At 39.1% G+C, this 19,810-nt stretch overlaps 1 protein-coding gene across 1 annotated transcript in view; it reads left to right on the top strand.

The window, feature by feature from the left end:
• The window catches only part of VEPH1 (ventricular zone expressed PH domain containing 1), a 223,796-nt gene extending 211,433 nt beyond the window's left edge, over window positions 1–12,363 (top strand). The window contains exons 13-14 of the mRNA XM_034997824.1: window positions 6,260–6,396; window positions 10,793–12,363. Of these exons, the coding sequence (XP_034853715.1) occupies window positions 6,260–6,396; window positions 10,793–11,029 (374 nt within the window). The 3' untranslated portion in view covers window positions 11,030–12,363. The remainder of the gene's footprint in view (window positions 1–6,259; window positions 6,397–10,792) is intronic.
• The last annotated feature ends 7,447 nt before the right edge of the window (window positions 12,364–19,810 follow it).

Here is a 19,810-nt window from a genome sequence, read left to right as displayed (position 1 = left end):
CTTGAACAGCAAAATACAAGCTGAATTTCAGCCTCTACTCACCACCTTGGCTGCCTGCTTCTGTGCAGTGAACAACCTACACAGCCATTCATGGTGGCCCCGTTGTTAAGCATGACTACTCTAGAGAGGATAAAACTGAAGCTCAGTGAAGTAATTTGCATTAGAATAGTCAGTTGTTAAGTAGCAGATTCCGGCTTCTGCTGAGCTCTGGCTCCAGAATCACTGCCTTTGCCCCATAAACTATAGGCCTATACCAGAGAAAGTTTTGGTGTAGCCCCGAGTGGTCTATTATAGTGGTGAGTAAACATGGTATTCAGCACACTATGTTTAAGTAAGTTATAAATGGCTAAAGACATATTCAGAATTGCAAGACACTTAAAACGAGATGGAGACCTTCAATCATTGAACTCTAGTGCTCTTGAGATAAAAAGGGGTTGTGTAACTACAGAAATTATTATTTTTCTTTTTTTTTTTTAAGATTTTATTTATTTGACAGAGAGAGACACAGCGAGAGAGAGAACACAAGCAGGGGGGGTGGGAGAGGGAGAGGCAGGCTTCCCGCCAAGCAGGGAGGCCGATGCGGAGCTCGATCCCAGGACCCTGGGATCATGACCTGAGCCGAAGGCAGATGCTTAATGACTGAGCCACCCAGGCGCCCAGATATTTTTCATTATGTTCTATTACAAAGCCTTAGAGTCCACTCTGCACAATGTCTGAGGATCCTTAGGACTGGTCTCTCCTTGACTTTCACACCAACTCTGGCCCTTCAAGTCCCACCAGGCTCCCATCACATAGAATGAGTTAGTTTCTAGAAGCCATTGCACAACCCCTCTCTAAGCCTTGGCCTTTTGCCTATGTTTTTTGTTTCCATTTTTGTTTTTTCAGTGTACCTCTTCTCCCTTCACCTTCCTCACCTCAGAATTCGGCTCAGACACATTTACTCCAGGAAGCTTTGCTGCTTCCCCTGCCCCGTTAAGAAGAGGTGCCTCTCCAGTGTGTTCCAGTCTCCCTTACCTCTGGCTTTCAGTTACAGTTGACCACTAGCGACAAAGGCAGAAGATCAGAGGGAGGGAGCAGAGTGAGGTTGGATTATTTATTCCCAGCTTCCCCTCTGCTTGGTCACTGCAGGTTGACTGTGTCCTATGCCCAAGGCCACAGCTCCTGTCAGTCAGTGTTCTCCATACAGGTTTCCCTCTGAGTCCTAACTGTTCTCTCCGCTCTCTTCTTCAGGCAGAGGCATGTTATGCCTTTCCATGGTTCCTGGCCCCAGAGTACTATGGTGCTTTTTCTACACCTTGCTCACATCTGTGTAAATAGTCCCTTTATTAACTCCCCTCAATTACCCAGCTTGAGGTGTCCTCTGTTTCCTGCTGAGACTCTCTGTGATATATAACTGATCCCATCTGGGGCCCAGGGGGGCTTCATGCCTGTGCTGGCTGGACCTTCACAGGCTCCAGGCTCCTGCTTAGTCCTTAAGAAAAGCAAAGTCCTTTCTAATGAGTCTTCAAAAGGACCTTCAATTAACGTCCAATATGACCTCACCATGACAGTTTGTTACCCAATCTCTTTCCTGGATCTTACACCTAGAAAATCTTGCATTGCCTTCACACCCTCAGCCCTCCACCCATGGCTTTGTCCCAGAACAACTGCTTTATGAAGTTGCTTCTAAGTTCATGGATCCTTCCAGATTCTTACACATCCCTCTTGTACCTCTGCCCTTTTCTGCCCTCTTCCTAAATACCCTTTTTCCTTCCCTAGCACAAGCCCAGCTCCCATGTCACCTCCTCCTAGCCAGAAGTAGAATTTCCTTTCTTTGAGTGTTGTGGTGCTTGGCTTTTCCTTCTCCAGTGGCACTTGCCAAACTCCACATTGAACTGTATAATTTGTAAAATGCTTGACCTCACCTACAAGATGATAAATCCAAGTTCCCTCTGTACTGAGCATTGTAAACCCCTCAGATCCAAACACAGTGCCTTACAGCTTATCTGTGCTCAAAAGTACATGTGGGATGGCTGGATGGTTGACAGATGAACAGACGACTATTCTTTATTGCTTTGCTCTTCCTGCCATGGGGCTCCTCAGCTTTAAGGTCTTTGTCTGGTATTTCTTCACTCTTATTCACCAACTGCATGCTGAGTAAGATTAATACCTTCAAAATTCATTTTTTAGCAACATAAATATCTTCAACCCTTGGTGCACACAAGAAATACAATTAATGTATAAACATTTGTATTGACACTCAGAAAGACTTTTAAGTTGGTAAACACAGTAACAGTTTGGGCTCCAATTGCTTGAGAGAATTCAGTTTAATATTCCATAGCTTTTCAGCCAACTGACAATTGAAGAGAAGAACAGATCCAGGTTGGTAGAGATGTCTTAGCCAAATTGTGGCACTTTAAATGAACTAATGCATTAATTGGTAAATGAGAAAATATTTATTTATCTTGCATGTGTTACGTGCTAACAAGACTAACAAGATAGTTTCGGACACATGATCGTTCTCTCAGTCTAATTCCACATGTTATTTTTCAAATAGATTATGATCATACCTAGAAAAAATTAGTTCCCTGTTTTGATCATGAAGACAGGGTTATCATGAGAATTATTGCTTACAAGGATATGATATGGGCAATAGACCTTTTAAAATGAAACATGGCCTCTCATGCATATGCTAGATATAATTGCAAAAAAAATTAAGAGATGGGATAGTAAGTGGAAAAATTTTAAGTCTCTTTGTTTTTTGCCTTTGAAACTATTTTTAAATTAATCCTACAGCTACAAATAGCCTGGCTTTTACAAAATTATCTAAAGCCGACTCTGATGACTAAATTGGGTCCTCACATGCAGCTACTTTAAAGTTCTGCTAACATTTCCTTCCTACAACCCTTTCCATGGACTTTTTCCCTGGGATAATTTTGCCTGAGCTATACAGTGATAAGCCTCTGCTTGGCAGCATTTCTCGACAGTCCTTCAACCTTTTGTGCTCCAGTAAACCTGTCATTTTGTCTTGAGTCTTTCATGGTCATTATGGTCATATGGTCATTATGTAAGTCTGTGGGTATGATATCCTGCCACTCTGTGTCTCAAGCAATTCCTTCAGCTATTTTGCCAAGTTCTCCTTGCAAATTTTTGTCACATACTCTTCAAGTACAACATTTGTAAAGTCTTTTTTTTTTTTTAAGAGAGAGAGAGCAAGTGAGCATGTGGGCAAGTGGGGGAGGGGCCGAGGGAAAGGGAGAGAGAGAATCTTAAGCAGGCTCCATGTTCAGTGCTTGGAGCCCAACATGGGGCTGGATCTCATGACCCTGAGATCATGACCTGAGCCGAAATCAAGTCGGATGCTTAATCAACTGAGCCACCCAGGCACCCAAGTGCAACATTTGGATCTGCCTTGAGAAGAAATACTTGAAGCTAATTCCTTATGTCAGATCCAGAAGGATCCATGGGCTTAAATATTACCTAAATCAACCATGATTTCTAATCAGCTCAGGTATCATGACTATTTCAAATGCCTCTTTGAGTAAATATAGAAGACTGAGACTAGAAAACTGTACTGTTATGAAGCCATTACATTAAATAATCTTACCATTAAATGCATGGCAAGAAAGCAATGTGATTACAAGCTATGAAGTAAAGTCTAATAAAAGCAGAGGATGGAGGGGGCCATAGTGCTTACTTACCTAGTATCTTCACATAAGTTTCTTAATTTTGACTTTTGATCTCATCATCTTTGTAAATCAGGTGGGGTCTTGCTGATCAGAAAACTATAGTTGAAAGGACTCAAATCTAACTCTTCTGAATTCTTATTAAAAAAATCCTTGATCATCATAATTAGATTAGCAATTTTTTCTCATTTGGAAGCATAGGAAATGGATGTTTTAGGAAAGATTTTAATGTAAGTCTCAGCCTGGGTCTTTCATTATTTGTTTGTTTAGAGTTTGTTTTCTTTTTATCTTGGATCTCCCTTTGGACCTTCTGTTCCTCCTCTCAGACAGACTGCTGCCCCCTTCGTGACTCAAGAGCACGCTGTTAGTAAACACTGAACCCATGGTCCAGGCCACTGTGAGGCTATTCTGGCTCTCGAGGACATACAGCCCAGGAAAGACCTAGCATCTGTCCTAAGTGCTTTATCCTAGGTAACTGTGGAGTGTAGAGGCCGCACAAAGGAAGCGAGCATCATGGTTATGAGACAATTAAATTTTCAAAGAGCATTACAGTCTTTAATACTCTAAATCAGATGATTCCTAAGTAAAGCAAAGCAAAGCACTGAAATCATTTTCTTTTCTTTTCTTTTTTTTTTAAATATTTTATTTATTTATTTGAGAGAGAGAGAGAGCACGAGTGAGAGGCAGCGGGAGAAGCAGACTCCCCACTGAGCAGGGAGCCTGATGCAGCACTCCATCCCAGGACCCTGAGATCATGACCTGAGCCGAAGGCAGACACTTAACTGACTGAGCCACCCAGGCGCCCCTGAAATCATTTTCTTGAAATTGATAGTCAATACTTCTTGAGTTCCTGGTTTCCCTATGCTCTGCTGGGCACGATACTAGCTGCCATGAAGATTCTCCAAAGATGGGAGACACTTCTCAACACTAAAGTCTCAGATCAAAGATACCTTCAAATGTCCAAGCTCTTTCCTGACCACCTATGTGAGTGTGCACCAACCCCCAGGTCCCTCCCTACTCCATTTTTTTCATAGCCCTGTCACTATCTAATAATATATTTGATAGTATTTTCAGTTTTTAGCTTTAATTTGGGGTTGACAATAGAACATTCAATTGAATAGACATCAAATGGGGGTAGGGGGGAGGGAGGCCAAAGTAGCCTTAGTAGAATTTTGTTTATGAAAACTGTACATTTCACTGGAGGGCACATACTGCATGGAGCACTGGGTGTTATATGCAAACAATGAATCATGGATCACTACATCAAAAACTAGTGATGTACTATATGGTGACTAACATAACATAATGAAATAAAATTAAATTTAAAAAAAAAGAAAACTATACATTTCATACATTTCATCATTCTTATCCTGAAAATGCTGTCAAGGTGGAGAAATCCTCTTTGTCTAAAGTAGTTATTTGACCTATATTAGAAAAGAGAAGTGGTAGGATAGGAAGAATAGGTTGTGTTTATATGGTCAAACAGGCACTGTCTAAATTTCCAAATGATGGAACACATTTCATTACTTCCAAAGTGCTATGAAAATTGAACATAATATATGTAAGTAAATATTGTCATAATCCCCAGAAATCAGATGCTTACCTATGAATTTGGAGAGTAAATCTTAGGTAGTTGACAAAATGAATGAAATTCTTTAGTTCAACATTAAAACTTCTGACTTTTGACATTGTAACACATCTTCTAATTCTATGATTATGTGTAATCATACACACTCCACTTCACTGCAAAATTAACCTTTTCACTCAAAAAATACTTACAGATTTGCTGTATTTGCCAGGCACCATATTAGTTGCCTGGTGATATATCGGTGAACAAAGCAAAGGCCCTCATGGAGCTTTCAGTTAAATGGGAAAGACAGACATGAATCAGATAAACACCAATAACTATCTACCAATGATGCTTGATGTAAAAGAAATATGCCAGATGCTATGAGAACATATGGCAAGGGAAGCCACTCTGGTCTGAGTTTGGGGAAGTTCTCCCAAAAGAAGCAACATTTGAGTTGACTCATGGAATGATTAGTTGTTGATTGGGCAGAGATGAGCATATGCAGAATGGAGAAGGAGTATGTGTGTTCCAGAGTGGAAATAACCATGTCCAAAAGAGTTGGGCTTGCCTTTGCAATGTTGTGTCTTCAGGAAAAATACATCTTTGGGGGCACTCCTTTGACTTTTGCTGCCAAATAGTTAAATACACTTGGTTTGTGATTAGTCATAAAGCTGTGCTTCTAAGCAGTTCATCTGTACAGACTATCATGAAACAAAAGAGTTAAGAAGCACAGAAAGCTGGATATCTGGATACGCCTTAAAAACTGCTAACCAGATCCTCTTTTTGTGAACTATATTCCTTTTGAAAATCTCAGTGAGGACTTTCAACAGGTTCCCATTATCATATCTAAATTGTGCATTCCTTTAGGGACAAAGGGGGAAAGATTAACCAAATTCATAATTTATTAGCACACTTTCCAAATATGCCTACTGGGTTCTCGTTCATTGTACAATTCTGACTTTTGATTGCTTGCCAAATAAATAATGGGAAATAAATAGTTTGATCATTCTCTTACCTTCAACAGTTGTAAATCAAGATGGCCAGCCTCTCATAGAAGGAAAACTTAAAGAGAAGCAAGTCAGATGGAAGTTCATCAAAAGGTGGAAAACTCGTTATTTTACACTGGCTGGAAATCAACTTCTGTTTCAAAAAGGAAAGTCTGTAAGTTTCCCCCTTGTCTTTTACACTTGTATTTTTAAGGTCTTGATCTACATCAACCAGGTAGGCATTTTGTCCTGAGTTAAAACGCCAATAATTTGTCCTTTTCCATTAATAATTTCACAGTGTCATTTTTTTTTTTTTTTTGCATATGTCCCTTGGACTGTCTATTCTGTTCAGTCCTATGTTAGTTGGTTTACTGTCTCTCTTCAGTTTATTACAGGAGATCTTTTTTAAGTTGACTTAAGTTTAGAAGATAAACTGCCAAAGGACTACCCAGTGAGCTTGATTTGAACCGTGTGCCTTTTGTTCCCTTATAGATCACCTACGTAAATTAATAGCTTATGATATTGACCCTGACTTCCTTTATAACTAAAGGTTATATTTGGAGTCAGGGACCCAGGGAAGAGAGACAGCAGGCTGGGAGAAAGAAAAAGGCTGATTTATTTTAAGTACTTTTCATAGTCAACTAAGTTCAGTGCTGGTTAGGGAAAACCACTATCATCTTGCAGTCATTTAATACTCAGTTAAATAGAACAGGATTCTAAAAGAATTAATAAATATTCATTTAATGTAATTTTCAATCTGAACTAGGATGCTCAGTAAATATCTGTACTCTGAAATTTCAGTGAGAAACTTCTGAAATAGCATTTTATTCCAATCAGCAATACAAAGTTATTCCTTTCTTCTCAAGTCAGTTTTATTTATCATTAAATTCTATTCATTCAGGATCAGGGAGAAAGAAATCTTGACCTACCTCTTGGATATTTTGAATATAATAATAATAGCTTAGCACATGCCACCCTGGATTGCCTTAAAGAATCCTCAAAACGGTCCTTTGAGGTCAGCACTATTGTTTTTGTCATGTTACATATGGGTAAATCTGGGGTGCCTTTCCCTCCCTCTCTCCCTCCCTGCCAGAGGATGGAAGCATATTCCTCTGGGCTGGGTGATCTCGGTGGCCTTCTGCACAGTGCACAGGCCCTGAGAGCTGGTGTCTTTCCCAGGATGGGCAGGCACCAGGTTAGATCTGACAGAAAGAAAGCCTTGTGGAATCTGACTTGAGTGGGAAGTGGGGGCACTTTCGGTCTTTATCTCGCCTGCCAGGCAAGCCAGGGAGAGCAAGACCCTGGCCTTTGGATTTCTGTCTTGTCCCACTCTTACAGGTATTATTTGAGCCCCAGAATCAGAGTGATGTGGAAATATGTGCATATGTACACATGGTCATCCATCCACTCCTGTGGAAAGATGCCCAGAGAACACGCATACAACACCCTGCTGATGCCTTTACACCTACTGTGCCCCACTCATGGATTTGGGGACCCAGGGTCTGTCAGTCATTGCCAGGATATCAAAGATATCTGGGAAATACAAAGGAACTAAAGGTTCTGACAAGTCTTGCAGGAAAGAGCCCACTTAATTTTGTTTAACTACTATATCTCAAACTTGTTCCACCATATGGTACTTTTACATCATGTAACATCAGACCCTCCCCACTCCCTTCCCCTTGTGAGAGAGAGAGAGACAGAGACAGAGAGAGAGAGACTTTGATTGGCTTGACCAAAGTTAGAGCCAGTAAGGTAAAAAGGGATAAAACTGGAGTCAGGCACAGGCCGCGTGACATCAAAGCTTGTTGTTAAATGAATGTACTGTCCTGCTTCCCGGGAATACTTAAAATACAGAGCAGTGGCAAACCAAACTGTGTTTGAATTAATTAAAGAAAGATTTTAAATTATTTAAAAATTATGAGTCACTGAAAACATATGCACTATATCTTTAGAGCGCTCATTATAAAATGTATTTGAACTTTTTACGCAACAGGAATAAAGTATGGTATATCCGAATTATGACAAATTTTGATGAACGCTTTTTTAATTAATAAAACGTCATGTTAACTTTTTGAACGAAAAAAAAAAAAACCCTAAGCTCATGCTACTTTATTCATCTGCGTGTATTATTAAATATACAGATGGACTTTTCTGTGGCTGAAGATCTTTTTGAAAGGGAAGCATAATGGTTATTCAGACAGTTACTGGACTCAATTCAGACAGTTATTGGAGGTTTAAAGAAACTTTCCTTAGCATAGCTCCACACTGAAGTATTTTTAAAGTGTTTAAAATGACCATCTGAATTTCCTGTTTTTATTAAAGAAATCAGAAGTTAAGATGCAATGATTTCTCAGATCCCTTGAGACAGAGCAGAGTTAGTGCATAAGAATATTTTTCCTGAGCTCAAATAATGACCTTTATACTTCTTGATTCAGAGCTTTTTAATAAAGCTTAGAGTAGGCTATTTTATAATTGGCTAACTTGTTTGATATCTTTATAGGGAAATAATGGTTTGACATTTCAGAAATCTGACAGAACATGTGGCTCAAATATTGAGAAATATATAATGTACTATAACGACCACAGCAAATTCCCTCTCATCCCCAGGGACACAGTGACCTAGCAGGGGTCATCAGTCCAGCTGAAGCTTCAACCCCTTTCTTGTAAATGAGAAAAATGTGCATTTTTAATAAGGACTGAAAGACTATGGTGTTATTTTTTTACTTTCGCGTTCGTAAGGTCTTGATCTCTACCAACCAGCTAGGCAATGGTGACCTTTGACTTCCTGTCCACTTCTCTTGGGTAATTCACTGTCCCTCTTTAGAGAACTATGGTAACTTTTTGTTTTCTTGATCAGTTCCTCCATGTATCAAGTTCTGTTCTATAGACTAATTCAAAGAAATACAATCTTATTACTGTCAGATATTTACCATAAACCAAATTAAGCTAGCAAATTATTATCTTGTGCAGGTATCTTCAAACTTTATTCTGTCTATTCCCTAAAAGAATTTTGAAAATCTGTGTAATACCTTGCAGCATTTTAAGTTTATCATAAGTTTAAACAGTCCACAAACTGTAATTTCTGTTGAATTGAAAATATTATCATTTTAAAATAAAAAGTTCACACCTCTCCTTTAAGTATAACCATTGGAATAAGATACCGTAGCAATTTGACATCTAACACCATCCATTAAAGAAATACATAAATTAGTTCATCTTTATTTTTTTTACTATGTTCAGTTAGCCAGCACATAGTACATCATTAGTGTTTGATGTAGTGTTCAGTGATTCATTAGCTGCATATAACACCCAGTGCTCATCACAACACATGCCCTACTTAATACCCATCACAATGTTTACATGGTATCATTTTTCTTTGAAATCATATTGTTTTCTACCAGTCCCACAGCATTTTATCCTGATCACCCAATCATTTTTTACTGCAATAAAACTATGTATATAAATTGAAATTTAATTATTTTAATATTTTGTGAGTATCAGTCTCTAAATGTTAGATATTTTATTATTATATTTTTAAAATTATATCATTTATGGAAAGTCATAAGTATAACACCAAATGTAATAAATAGTTACTGAACACTAAAAAGTGAAATGCTATTGGAAATGCATCTCTTAATGAAATAGCTGGGGAGTGAGTGTGTTGCTTTGTTTGAAGGACACTTCCCTAGCATCAATATTTTGAGTTGCTTTTTTCATTTGTTTGATCCTCCTGAGATTTTTCCAAGTTGGATGATACACCATGGTAACTTCAGGATGAGTGAAAAGGGTGCCTTTCCATTGCAGAGCGAAAGAAGAGTGGGTTGTGTAGGGGAGATGGAAAAGGAGAGTTGGCAAGACCCTCAAGCACAGGCACATCCTCCAGTAGATGAAAGAATTCAGGGATGTTAAAGAAATTGCTGTAAAGAAGTATTTGATCTTTTGAAACTATTCATAAGCCCACTGGGATGACCCTCCTGTTGCAGTGGTGATCTGTAAGCCTCTGTTTTGATGCCAGAAAAATGTAGATCATTAAGTATTCTTTCACTTAATGTTTGTAGACAAATCATACTTCCAAAGCTCCAGTGTATTTCAAAAACAGTTTGATCTGCTTAAACATTAGGACGCTGTTTATTCAATTAATTCACCTTTCTCAGAGATAACACAAAGGAAAATTCAATTTCATGCTTCCCAAATTATTTCAGATCCTGCGTTAATAGTACTCCAATTGTACTATTGCATTTTGCTCTATTGATACAGTGTTGATATCCATCGAACATGACATGAAATCAAAGAAATATTAATTAAACATTTTCCCAAATCCCACCAAATAATAATTTCTTATAAATTGGCCATCTTGTGCCAACTTAATATACTGGAAATAGGGCCAATTGCTCACTCCCTCCATTGTTCTAATGAATGACTCACTGAGGTCTTAGCATGCAAAATAACAAAAGTTATGAACCATATGCAGTGAAAGGATTCTGATCCTCTTGGAAAATTCTCCAGTTGCCAGAGATATTTTCATGCTCTGGGAGCCAGCTCATGTTCTCTCCTTCCCATATGCATTTCAGAAAGATGATCCTGATGACTCTCCAATAGAACTCAGCAAAGTACAGAGTGTGAAAGTTGTGGCCAGAAAACGCAGGGACCGCTCCCTCCCTCGAGCTTTTGAAATCTTCACAGACAATAAAACCTATGTTTTCAAGGCCAAGGATGAGAAGAATGCAGAAGAGTGGCTCCAGTGTATCAATGTGGCAGTTGCCCAAGCAAAAGAGAGGGAAAGTAGAGAAGTAACCACATATCTGTAGGGATTTGCAAGCCGACCTCACACTGACTGTATACAATGGGCATTGCATTATCATTGCCAATGTCAAGAAAAAGAGATAAATTCACCAAGTCACGTTGTGTTTTTCTAAGTACCAGTGGAACTGTTTTCCCTAAGAAGCAGGACCTAAAAGTGGCACGATTTTTATGCATTTCATATTCTAATGGCACCTCGTTAACTCCAGAACATCTGTGTGATTCATACAGGAAAAGGAGCTACAGAAGGTATGGGGCAGAAAGGGGAGAGTGAAGGATCTAGGAACCTCTGTAGATATGCCATTGTATGTTGTAAGAACACAACTTTACAAGATACCTGAAATACCTATCCTGAGTTAAGATTAAGCACTTCTGATGAAAACCACAGTCTGCCAAAAGTATTAGAAGAAAAAAAAAAAGCCCTATTGGGAAAAGTCAAAATTATTGACCCTGAGGGAAAACATATAACTGACTTACATAGACATACAACTGTCTTTTTTCTCTCTAATGCAAATGAGGCGAACACATGGTAAAATGGTTCTCAAGTGAAGACAGTTATATAATTAAATGTCTGTCTTTCAGAACAACTTCTCTGATTATTCCATTTAGGTTCATATAATATGATCTAAAGTGTAGGTTCTTGACTATATCTCCTGCCCAAGGCAGTAAGTGTAAGCTAGGATAAACATAGAAACCATTTTCACCATCTTCAAAATATGGGCCATTTCCATTAAACTTTGAGATGTTAAAGTTCTATACCTTTCTTCTTTATATTCAATCTTTTAATATCTCAAAATTACATTTAATGGATTTTCCCATAACTCATATTTTTTAAAAAAATTAAGCGGTGGCAGGCAGAATTACAGAATGATTCCCAATGGCCTACACCCGGACCCTCCCCTTGAGTGTGGTGGGACTTATAATTTGCTTCTAACTAATAGAATAAGGCAGAAAGAATAGGATAGTCTCTTCCATGATTATGTTACATTACATGGCAAAAGTGAAGAGATTTCTGGTTCTTAATCAGGTGACTTTGAGCAAGTCAAAAGGGGGATATGACCCTGGGTGGGCCTGACCTCATCAGATAAGCCCTTTAAAAAAGAGTGAACAAGTCAGAGACTCTCTCTTCCATTGGCCTTGAATAAGTAAGCTGCCACGAGTTCTATAGCTTCAAGGGAATGAATTTTGCCAACAACCAGCGAGCTTGGAAGAGGATCCCAGCCCCAGCCAACACCTTGATTGCACCTTTGCGAAACCCTGGGCAGAGGACCCAGCTAAGCTGTGCTTGGACGTCTGACCTAGGGGAACTTTGAGATAATAAATACATGCTGTTTAAAGCTGCCACATGTGTGAAAGTTTGTTCCGTAGCAATAGATAATACAAACACTAACTTGGTATACATATAAAGGGTCATTTTTTCTTTAAAATTTATTGACCATATAGTCTAGTATAGAAACCTGGAAAAAAAATCTAAGTAGTCAATATTCTTTTTTTTTTTTTTTTAAGATTTTATTTATTTATTTGACAGAGAGAGACAGCGAGAGAGGGAACACAGGCAGGGGAGTGGGAGAGAGAGAATCAGGCTTCCCGCTGAGCAGGGAGCCCGATGCGGGGCTTGAGCCCAGAACCCTGGGATCACGACCTGAGCCGAAGGCAGACGCTTAACGACTGAGCCACCCAAGAGCCCCAGTAGCCAATATTCTTAATTCTACCTTGACTCTACTGCCAACTCACTAGGATAGGAAATATATAAGAGGCCAAGTTTGAGGAGAGAAACAATTGAATTTTAACATGTAAATTTTGAGGGTATTGTGAGTAACAAAATTTATTACAAGTTGGAAACAGTTCTGAAGATCAAGATTTTGCCTCACTGGATATATAGATGGTCACTAAAGATATGGAACTAGCTGAAGTTACTCAGGGAGAAGACAAAAGAACAAATAAGGGCTTCCTTGGGATACCCAACATTTAAACAATGGGCTGCTAGATTGGCTGGTCAGTGTTCAGAGATGTTATAGACCAGGGGAAACAATGTCACAAACACCAAAAATAAGGTTTAGGAAGAAGGGAGAGATTAACAACGTAAAACCCCAGAGTAATCACTTAAGATAAAGAATGACTTTTGTAGTTAGGAAGCAATTTGTATCATTGGTAGGAACAATTTCATCAGAATGATGAAGTAAAAGTCAAATTTCAGTGGGTTGAAGAATCAAAAGGAGGTTAGGAGTTTAAAGCAATAATTAGACAATATTTTCAAAAAATTGGGGCTAAGATACAAAAAATGTTTTGTTGTTTGTTTTAAAGATGTATTAGACTTAAGGGGGAAGAGTCTAACATACAGAAAGAAAGAAGAAAAATAACTTTGCTTGAGCAAAGTTTCTAGAAGTGATGGAAAAGGATTAAAATTCATGCCACAGCAATTTATGGAACAGCTAGCAAGTAACAGGTCCCATGTTTGGCCTGGGGATACAAAAATAAAAGACCCAGCTCCTCTCCTCAAAGAGTTTACAGGGTACTGGAGGAGACAATCATGTGCAACAAAGATTGAAATGCTAAGAGGCAGGGGCCTGTGGAAATGCAGGAGAAGGCACCACTGTCATTGACTTGGAACTCAAAGCATGGGCTCCCTCACTGTTTCTCAGCGCTCTTAGAGAAGGGACTTGTCCTAAAGAACTAAGTAAAAGGGTCGTGGGCAGATGAGAAGATGGCCAGTCGAGGGAACCGCGCTGCAAAAGCACAGGCAGGAAAGGGAACAAAACCTGGTCCATTTGCAAAACAGCAAGTCCTTATGTAGGATTGGAACATAAAGGGGCTGTTGAGGAATGGTGCAGAATGATGCCGGAGAGGCTTACAGGGCCACGGCATAAAGGGCTTGGTTCTATGCTAAGGATCTTGAACTCTTAAGATGATGAAGCACCTTTAAAGGTCTTAAGATTTGCATTTAGAGAAATAATTTTGATAGTGGTATAGAGAATGGATTGTATGGATGTAAAAAATCCTATCAGGGAGATCATTTGGGAGGTTCTTGGAAGTGGTGAGGTCTACTAGTAGCAGAGGAGATAGAAGGGAATGGAAATGCAGGAAAAACATTGAATTAGTAAAACAGATTGGACACTGGTGGATTGGATGGAGCCTAGGTATAGGAATGGGAAGGAAAGTGTCTCTGATGATCCCTGGGTGCATTCTTGGGAAGCTTGATGCATGATGGTAGCATTTACTGAGAAAGAAAATTCTAAGGCAACAGTTTAAGAGGTGAGCCAAATGGTAAATTCAATTTCAGTGTATACACTTAGAGTATAGATTGGTGATTCATCTTGGACTAGAGAGACATCTCCTTCTATGAAGTCAGGCAGGGAAAGGCAAGAATAGGTACAGTTGTAAATGAGTCTTTAAATATTATTTTGAAATCTAGCAGCCCATTCTTAAGAGTCACTTGAATAACCCTAGCTGTTAATTAGAAAAAACTGGTAACAGACAAATAGAATATTAAATGACACTGCATTAGTTATTAATCATTTAAATGCCAACAATGTGCTGAAATCTTTCATAGCAGAGAGATTACAGTAAAACTCAATCTGGTTGTATACCGATCCTGTTTTCACTGAATGCTTGTCCTAAGAAAGAAGAGAATGGCCCTACTAGCTCAATTTGGAAGAAATGAATTATTTTTGTTACTTGTTACAAAGTCCTTGTGATTTAATTAACTGGATGCCTCTAGTTTAGAATGCCACTCTCAGAGCCTTTGAACCAAATCTAAAAAGAAATAAATGTATGAAGTGTGAATAGTGACTTTTCTGGTTTCATTCCCCGAGGTAGTAGTCATTCCAAATGCAAGCAAATTCTCCTGGGTTTAGAATCACACAAGAATCTCAGACTCGTCAGCTTCCCCCTAACATTTCTGGCACTTCCATCCCTGTTGCCAGCTAGCTTACCACAGACTGGCCTTTCCCAAGAGGACTGCAGTTCCTGATCCTGATCTAAGAAGAAACCGCTTTTCTAAACATGTTTAAACCTTTAAAAATGTTGGGATGAATACAATTATAATCATGGTTAGAAATTCAAGTGGTTTTCATTTTTATTTTATTTTGGTTCTTTTTTCCCCTCTCAGAGAGCCGTGGAAACAAACTTTTATATGTGAGACTCTTATCTGGTTATTTCTTGAGAACCTGGAGTTTGGTAAAAATAAATGTTCAGTACTTTTCTAACAGGAGTTTTCTGGAAAATCCTTGGCTGTTGATGTTGAGAGACATATATTGGGTTATCTTCAATCCACCTACTTTCTGTTGGCACTTTTGGGCCTATTATTGTAACTTTATTCTCAGGCATAAATAAGGAGGACCCGGTTGAAAAACTACCTTTGAGAGATTTATTTTTAAATTTAAAGGTAAATTTACATTTACAAATTGCCTTTAGGAAACCATTGCAAGATGAGGTAAGAGAATATGTGAGAGGAATTCATGGTACATTGCAGAAAAGTCAACTCAAAAGTACCCTAGTCAAGATTTTAAATCCTAGGCTTAAAAGCCCAAGCCAGGATTCCCAGTCCCAAAATCTAAGTTTTTAGATGAAAAACCAAGAAAAACCCAAAATGTCATCTTGTTCCAGAATAGCTCAAGTTTATAGGCTTCTTGAGACCATTCTTCCCCAAAGGTACTTCTGAAAGACCGAGGAGTTGAAAAATTGGGAAGATTACTACCAAGGCAGTGAAGGTTAGAGAAGGTGGCGCAGGCTCTGGTCATGAGCACATGAGGATTCAAGTCCTAGCTCTACCAAAACTAAATGAGCAACCTGAGTAAATGACTCATCTTTTATCTCTAAGTTAGGGATAATGATGTTGATGGAGCAGAATTGGTGTGAGGCTTATATGTCAAGTAAAAGCATCCAGCAGAGAATTCCACCAAAGGAGGAAAAAATCCTACAAATGAAATTATGATGCCATGTCTTAATAATAGTCTAATCAGTGGTGTTTTACTTCCAAATGTCTTTTATCTATTCTGAGAGTTTGGGCAGTTTCTTCTGACTTTGGGTACCTTGAGTGATATGTGATAGGTAATTCTTTTGTATCTATTTCAGCAACAAAATGAAACCCACCCTTCTCTACATGTTGATATCTTCCTTCATTAGGTAAAACATTTAGTGGCTGCTTTGCAAGACATATGGACCTGCAGTCATTCCTCCAGTGATGGCTCTTTGGTTCCCAAATGTCACATTTCATCCCACTCTTTCTTTGCTTCTCTGTGTACATGGTAACTTTTTGTCTCAAAGTCCAATCATATTATAGTTTTTAAGACATACTAAAGAGTAATTAACACATATAGTGTCGACCATACAGGTAACTCAGTTGAAGTGACAACACGAAGAACTGGGACCCAGTTTGAGTGACACTTGGTCACAGTCATTCCTAGTGGATGACAACTGCCAAACACCACTGATTATAAGACAACTCCCAGTTTCAGAACTGAAAATATGGGAGAAAAAAAAAGTAAATAAGCAAAAGTAAGTATTAATTTAAGAGTTCTACATGGATTTGTTTCATAGTAATCAAAACTGTATGCAAATGTTTTTGTGAACAATACAGCATATTGCATATGTAAGAAATTTTAAAATATTTTAAAATGGTTAAAATGTGCCCAATGCATCCATTCTCAAAGGTATGGGATCAACCATTTCTGTGAATGCTTACCTTCTGTATTACCAGGGTTCTTCAGAGAAATAGAACCAACAGGATATATAAAGATAGATATGTAAGAGGAGATTTATTATAGGAATTGTCTTGTGTGGTTACAGAGGGTGAGAAGTCCACAATCTGCCATCTGCAAGCTGGTGACCCAGGAAAACCAGTGGTGTAATTCAGTCCAAGTTGAAAGGCCTGGGAACCAGGGAGGTACTGGTGTTAGTCCTAGAGTCTGAAATCCCAAGAACCAGGAGGTCTGATGTCCAAAGGCAGAAGAAGATGGACATCCCAGCTCAATAAGAGAGAAAGAATCCATGATGCCCACCCATATTGGTGAGGCTGGATCTCTTTACTCAGTCTAATGATTCAAAATGCTAATCTCTTCCAGAAACATCCACACAGAAACACCCAGAAATAATATTTTACCAACTATCTGGGCATCCCTTAGGCCAGTCAAGTTGACACATAAAATTAACCATCACACACTCTCCTTTGATGGAAATAAAGATGGTTAATATCCACACACAACCCATGTTCCCGATGCCTCTATTTCTGCCTTCCTGTGTTCTCCTTTATCCAAATTCTCTTTTTTGGCAGGGACGCTAATAGGAAATGGGCCAAGGTGGCAGGAGTGAGGGTAGGGGGCACTGGTATGTCTTTTAACCCTTGTCACAGATTGGAGAGCCTGGAGGTAAAATTAGGATGGTGTCTAAGGAGGAATTCCAGACCAAATAGGAGGAGCATTTCCAGAAGAGGCCCTCAAGGTCAACCATACCAGAGACAAAATGAGGGAGGCAGGGCCTCAATCCAGGTTGGAAGCTGGGGAACCAGGGAAGAGCAGAGGGAGGCACAGGGCAGAGCAGATGGAACTGAGGAAGTCTGTAGGACCTTTAAGGGAGCACACTAATTCCCAGGCCTGGCTGTTCTCAGGTACTTGCCCAGGCAAGGAGAGTTCTATTCAATGAGCTTTGATGAGACATTTCTCTACCTCCCTGTGTGTGTTTTTCAATTACCAGGTTATGTAAGGCCCCATAGCCATGTACTTGACAGAACAGGCGACCAGCTCCCCCAGAGGCCTTAGGGAGCCTGGGTCCCACCATGAGACTCCAGCCTTGCAGAGCACTTTCCATATGGACATTCTTCTCATTCTATACCCCCAACCCAGTACATATTGAACTTGTCTACTTCAAAGAAAAACTTTCTGGGGGTATGGGGAGGGGGAGCTGGAAATCCTGAAACTTTCTTGCACATTTTTCTGTAAGATGATAATCAGACACATTGTGTTTACATGGTTCCTTATGGCTTTGTGGGCAAACCTTTTTAAAAGCTTGCATCCAATAGAAAGAAAATGCCTTTCCTTTTTCAATCAATAAAATGATTAGAATTCACTTTGGTACTGAGAACCTGGAAGAATTACAAAGAAGTCAAATAATGTAAAAATAGAAAGTACTCATACAAGTGACAGACCCTTTTGTTCATTGGAATAACAGTGCTCCTCAAGATCTCACTGGAAATTAAGGAGTAGGGGACGGTAATAACAGTGACTTCTAATTTTTCCCTTTTGAATTCCTCTTTGCCTTGTTTTGTTCTTTGACTACCAGTCCACTCACATCAGTGATGTCCATATACACATTGATACACATATACACACGCATATTCTTTCACACTGGTGTGATGACAATAACAATGGTTTTCACACATGCGTTATAGAAATCAATCTTATTATTTCATTATCTCAAATTTCTCTCTGTCTGTCTAGGCTGGGATTTCATGTAATCAGAAGACCTTTATGTGTGTTCCATTTTTTTCTGGACAGAGATTCACTTCTACAAACCAGATTTCCTCTGGGAGTATTCTGTTCCCTCTTAATTCTGAAGTATTATAATATGGAGGAAATCGTCTAAATGCCCTTTCTCTTGAGAGAGAAAAACAAGGGTCCTGTTTGCCAAACTAACCTATAAACCCCAAAATCAGAATGGAGCCCATCTTTTTAATTTAACCAAAACCACAGTTTGGAAATGTCTATTTAAAAAAATTAACCATTAAATATAATACTTAGGGTATGTGTGATCCAAGTGCTGATTTGAGAACATTTTAATCAGGATTCACTCAAACAATTAAGACAGAAATCTAATGCTTCTCAACACCCCTCACCTCCATATTCATGCTCTTGGCATCACTAAATCCTGCTGTATATCAGCCTCAGTTGAATACAAATCAAATTCCACTGCAGCTTATCCTGTCATGGTGATGTTCCAATGTAAGGAAATACTGGAAGCATGTAAGACAGCCAAGCACACTAGACCAAGTTCTTCCAAGAAAGGGGACTCAGCATCTATCATTCAGGCAATAGTATCATGGGCTGGGGCGCCTGGGGAGGTCAGTTGGTTAAGCCTCCTTGACTCTTGGTTTCAGAGTCCTGAGATTGAGCCCCAAGTCAGGTTCCATGCTCAGCTCAGAGTCTGCTTGAGAGTCTCACCCTCACCCTCCTCTTCTGCCCCTCCCCCCGCTTGCAGTATCTCTCTCTCTCTCTCTCAAATAAACAAATAAATAAAATCTTTGGGGAAAAAAAACAGTATCACGGGCTATTGGTGTCAGAAGAATCTTAGAGCATGTGAGCTCCAATCTCCCCCTTCCCAATGGAGAAGTCCCTTCCTTGTCATCATTGGCAGGTGTCATTCCTGGCTGCTCAAACACTCCTAGGGACAGAGAGCCCATTATCTTGTCACCTGTCCATATCTTTTAAAAATAATTTTGTCTGATTTAGTTATTGAATTTACCTATTTACTGTATATTAAAACAATATAATATTGTAGAAAAATTTAGAAAACACAAGAAGACTACTATTACCCATAATCCCAGAACCCAAACACATTCAATAAAGTGTTCGGATGTGATTCCTATTAGGATAATTTTATTAGTTTTTTATTAGTATTAGTTTTTAGAAAAAAATCTGCCTTTCTCTAATTTTTAACCTTAAGTCCTGGTTCTTTCCCCTGCAGCCACACAAAATGTCTGTTCCCTCTTCCCCACCCCCCGCCCCTGACAACCCCTTAAATAGTTAGATTCAGGCATTCATTTAACAAATACTTAGAGCATCCAACATATGCTACAT

This window comes from Mirounga leonina, unplaced genomic scaffold (genome assembly GCF_011800145.1).
Source record: "Mirounga leonina isolate KUSES-001 unplaced genomic scaffold, KU_Mleo_1.0 Mir_115, whole genome shotgun sequence".
NCBI lineage: Eukaryota > Metazoa > Chordata > Mammalia > Carnivora > Phocidae > Mirounga > Mirounga leonina.
This window is presented reverse-complemented; position numbering and strand designations above follow the sequence as displayed.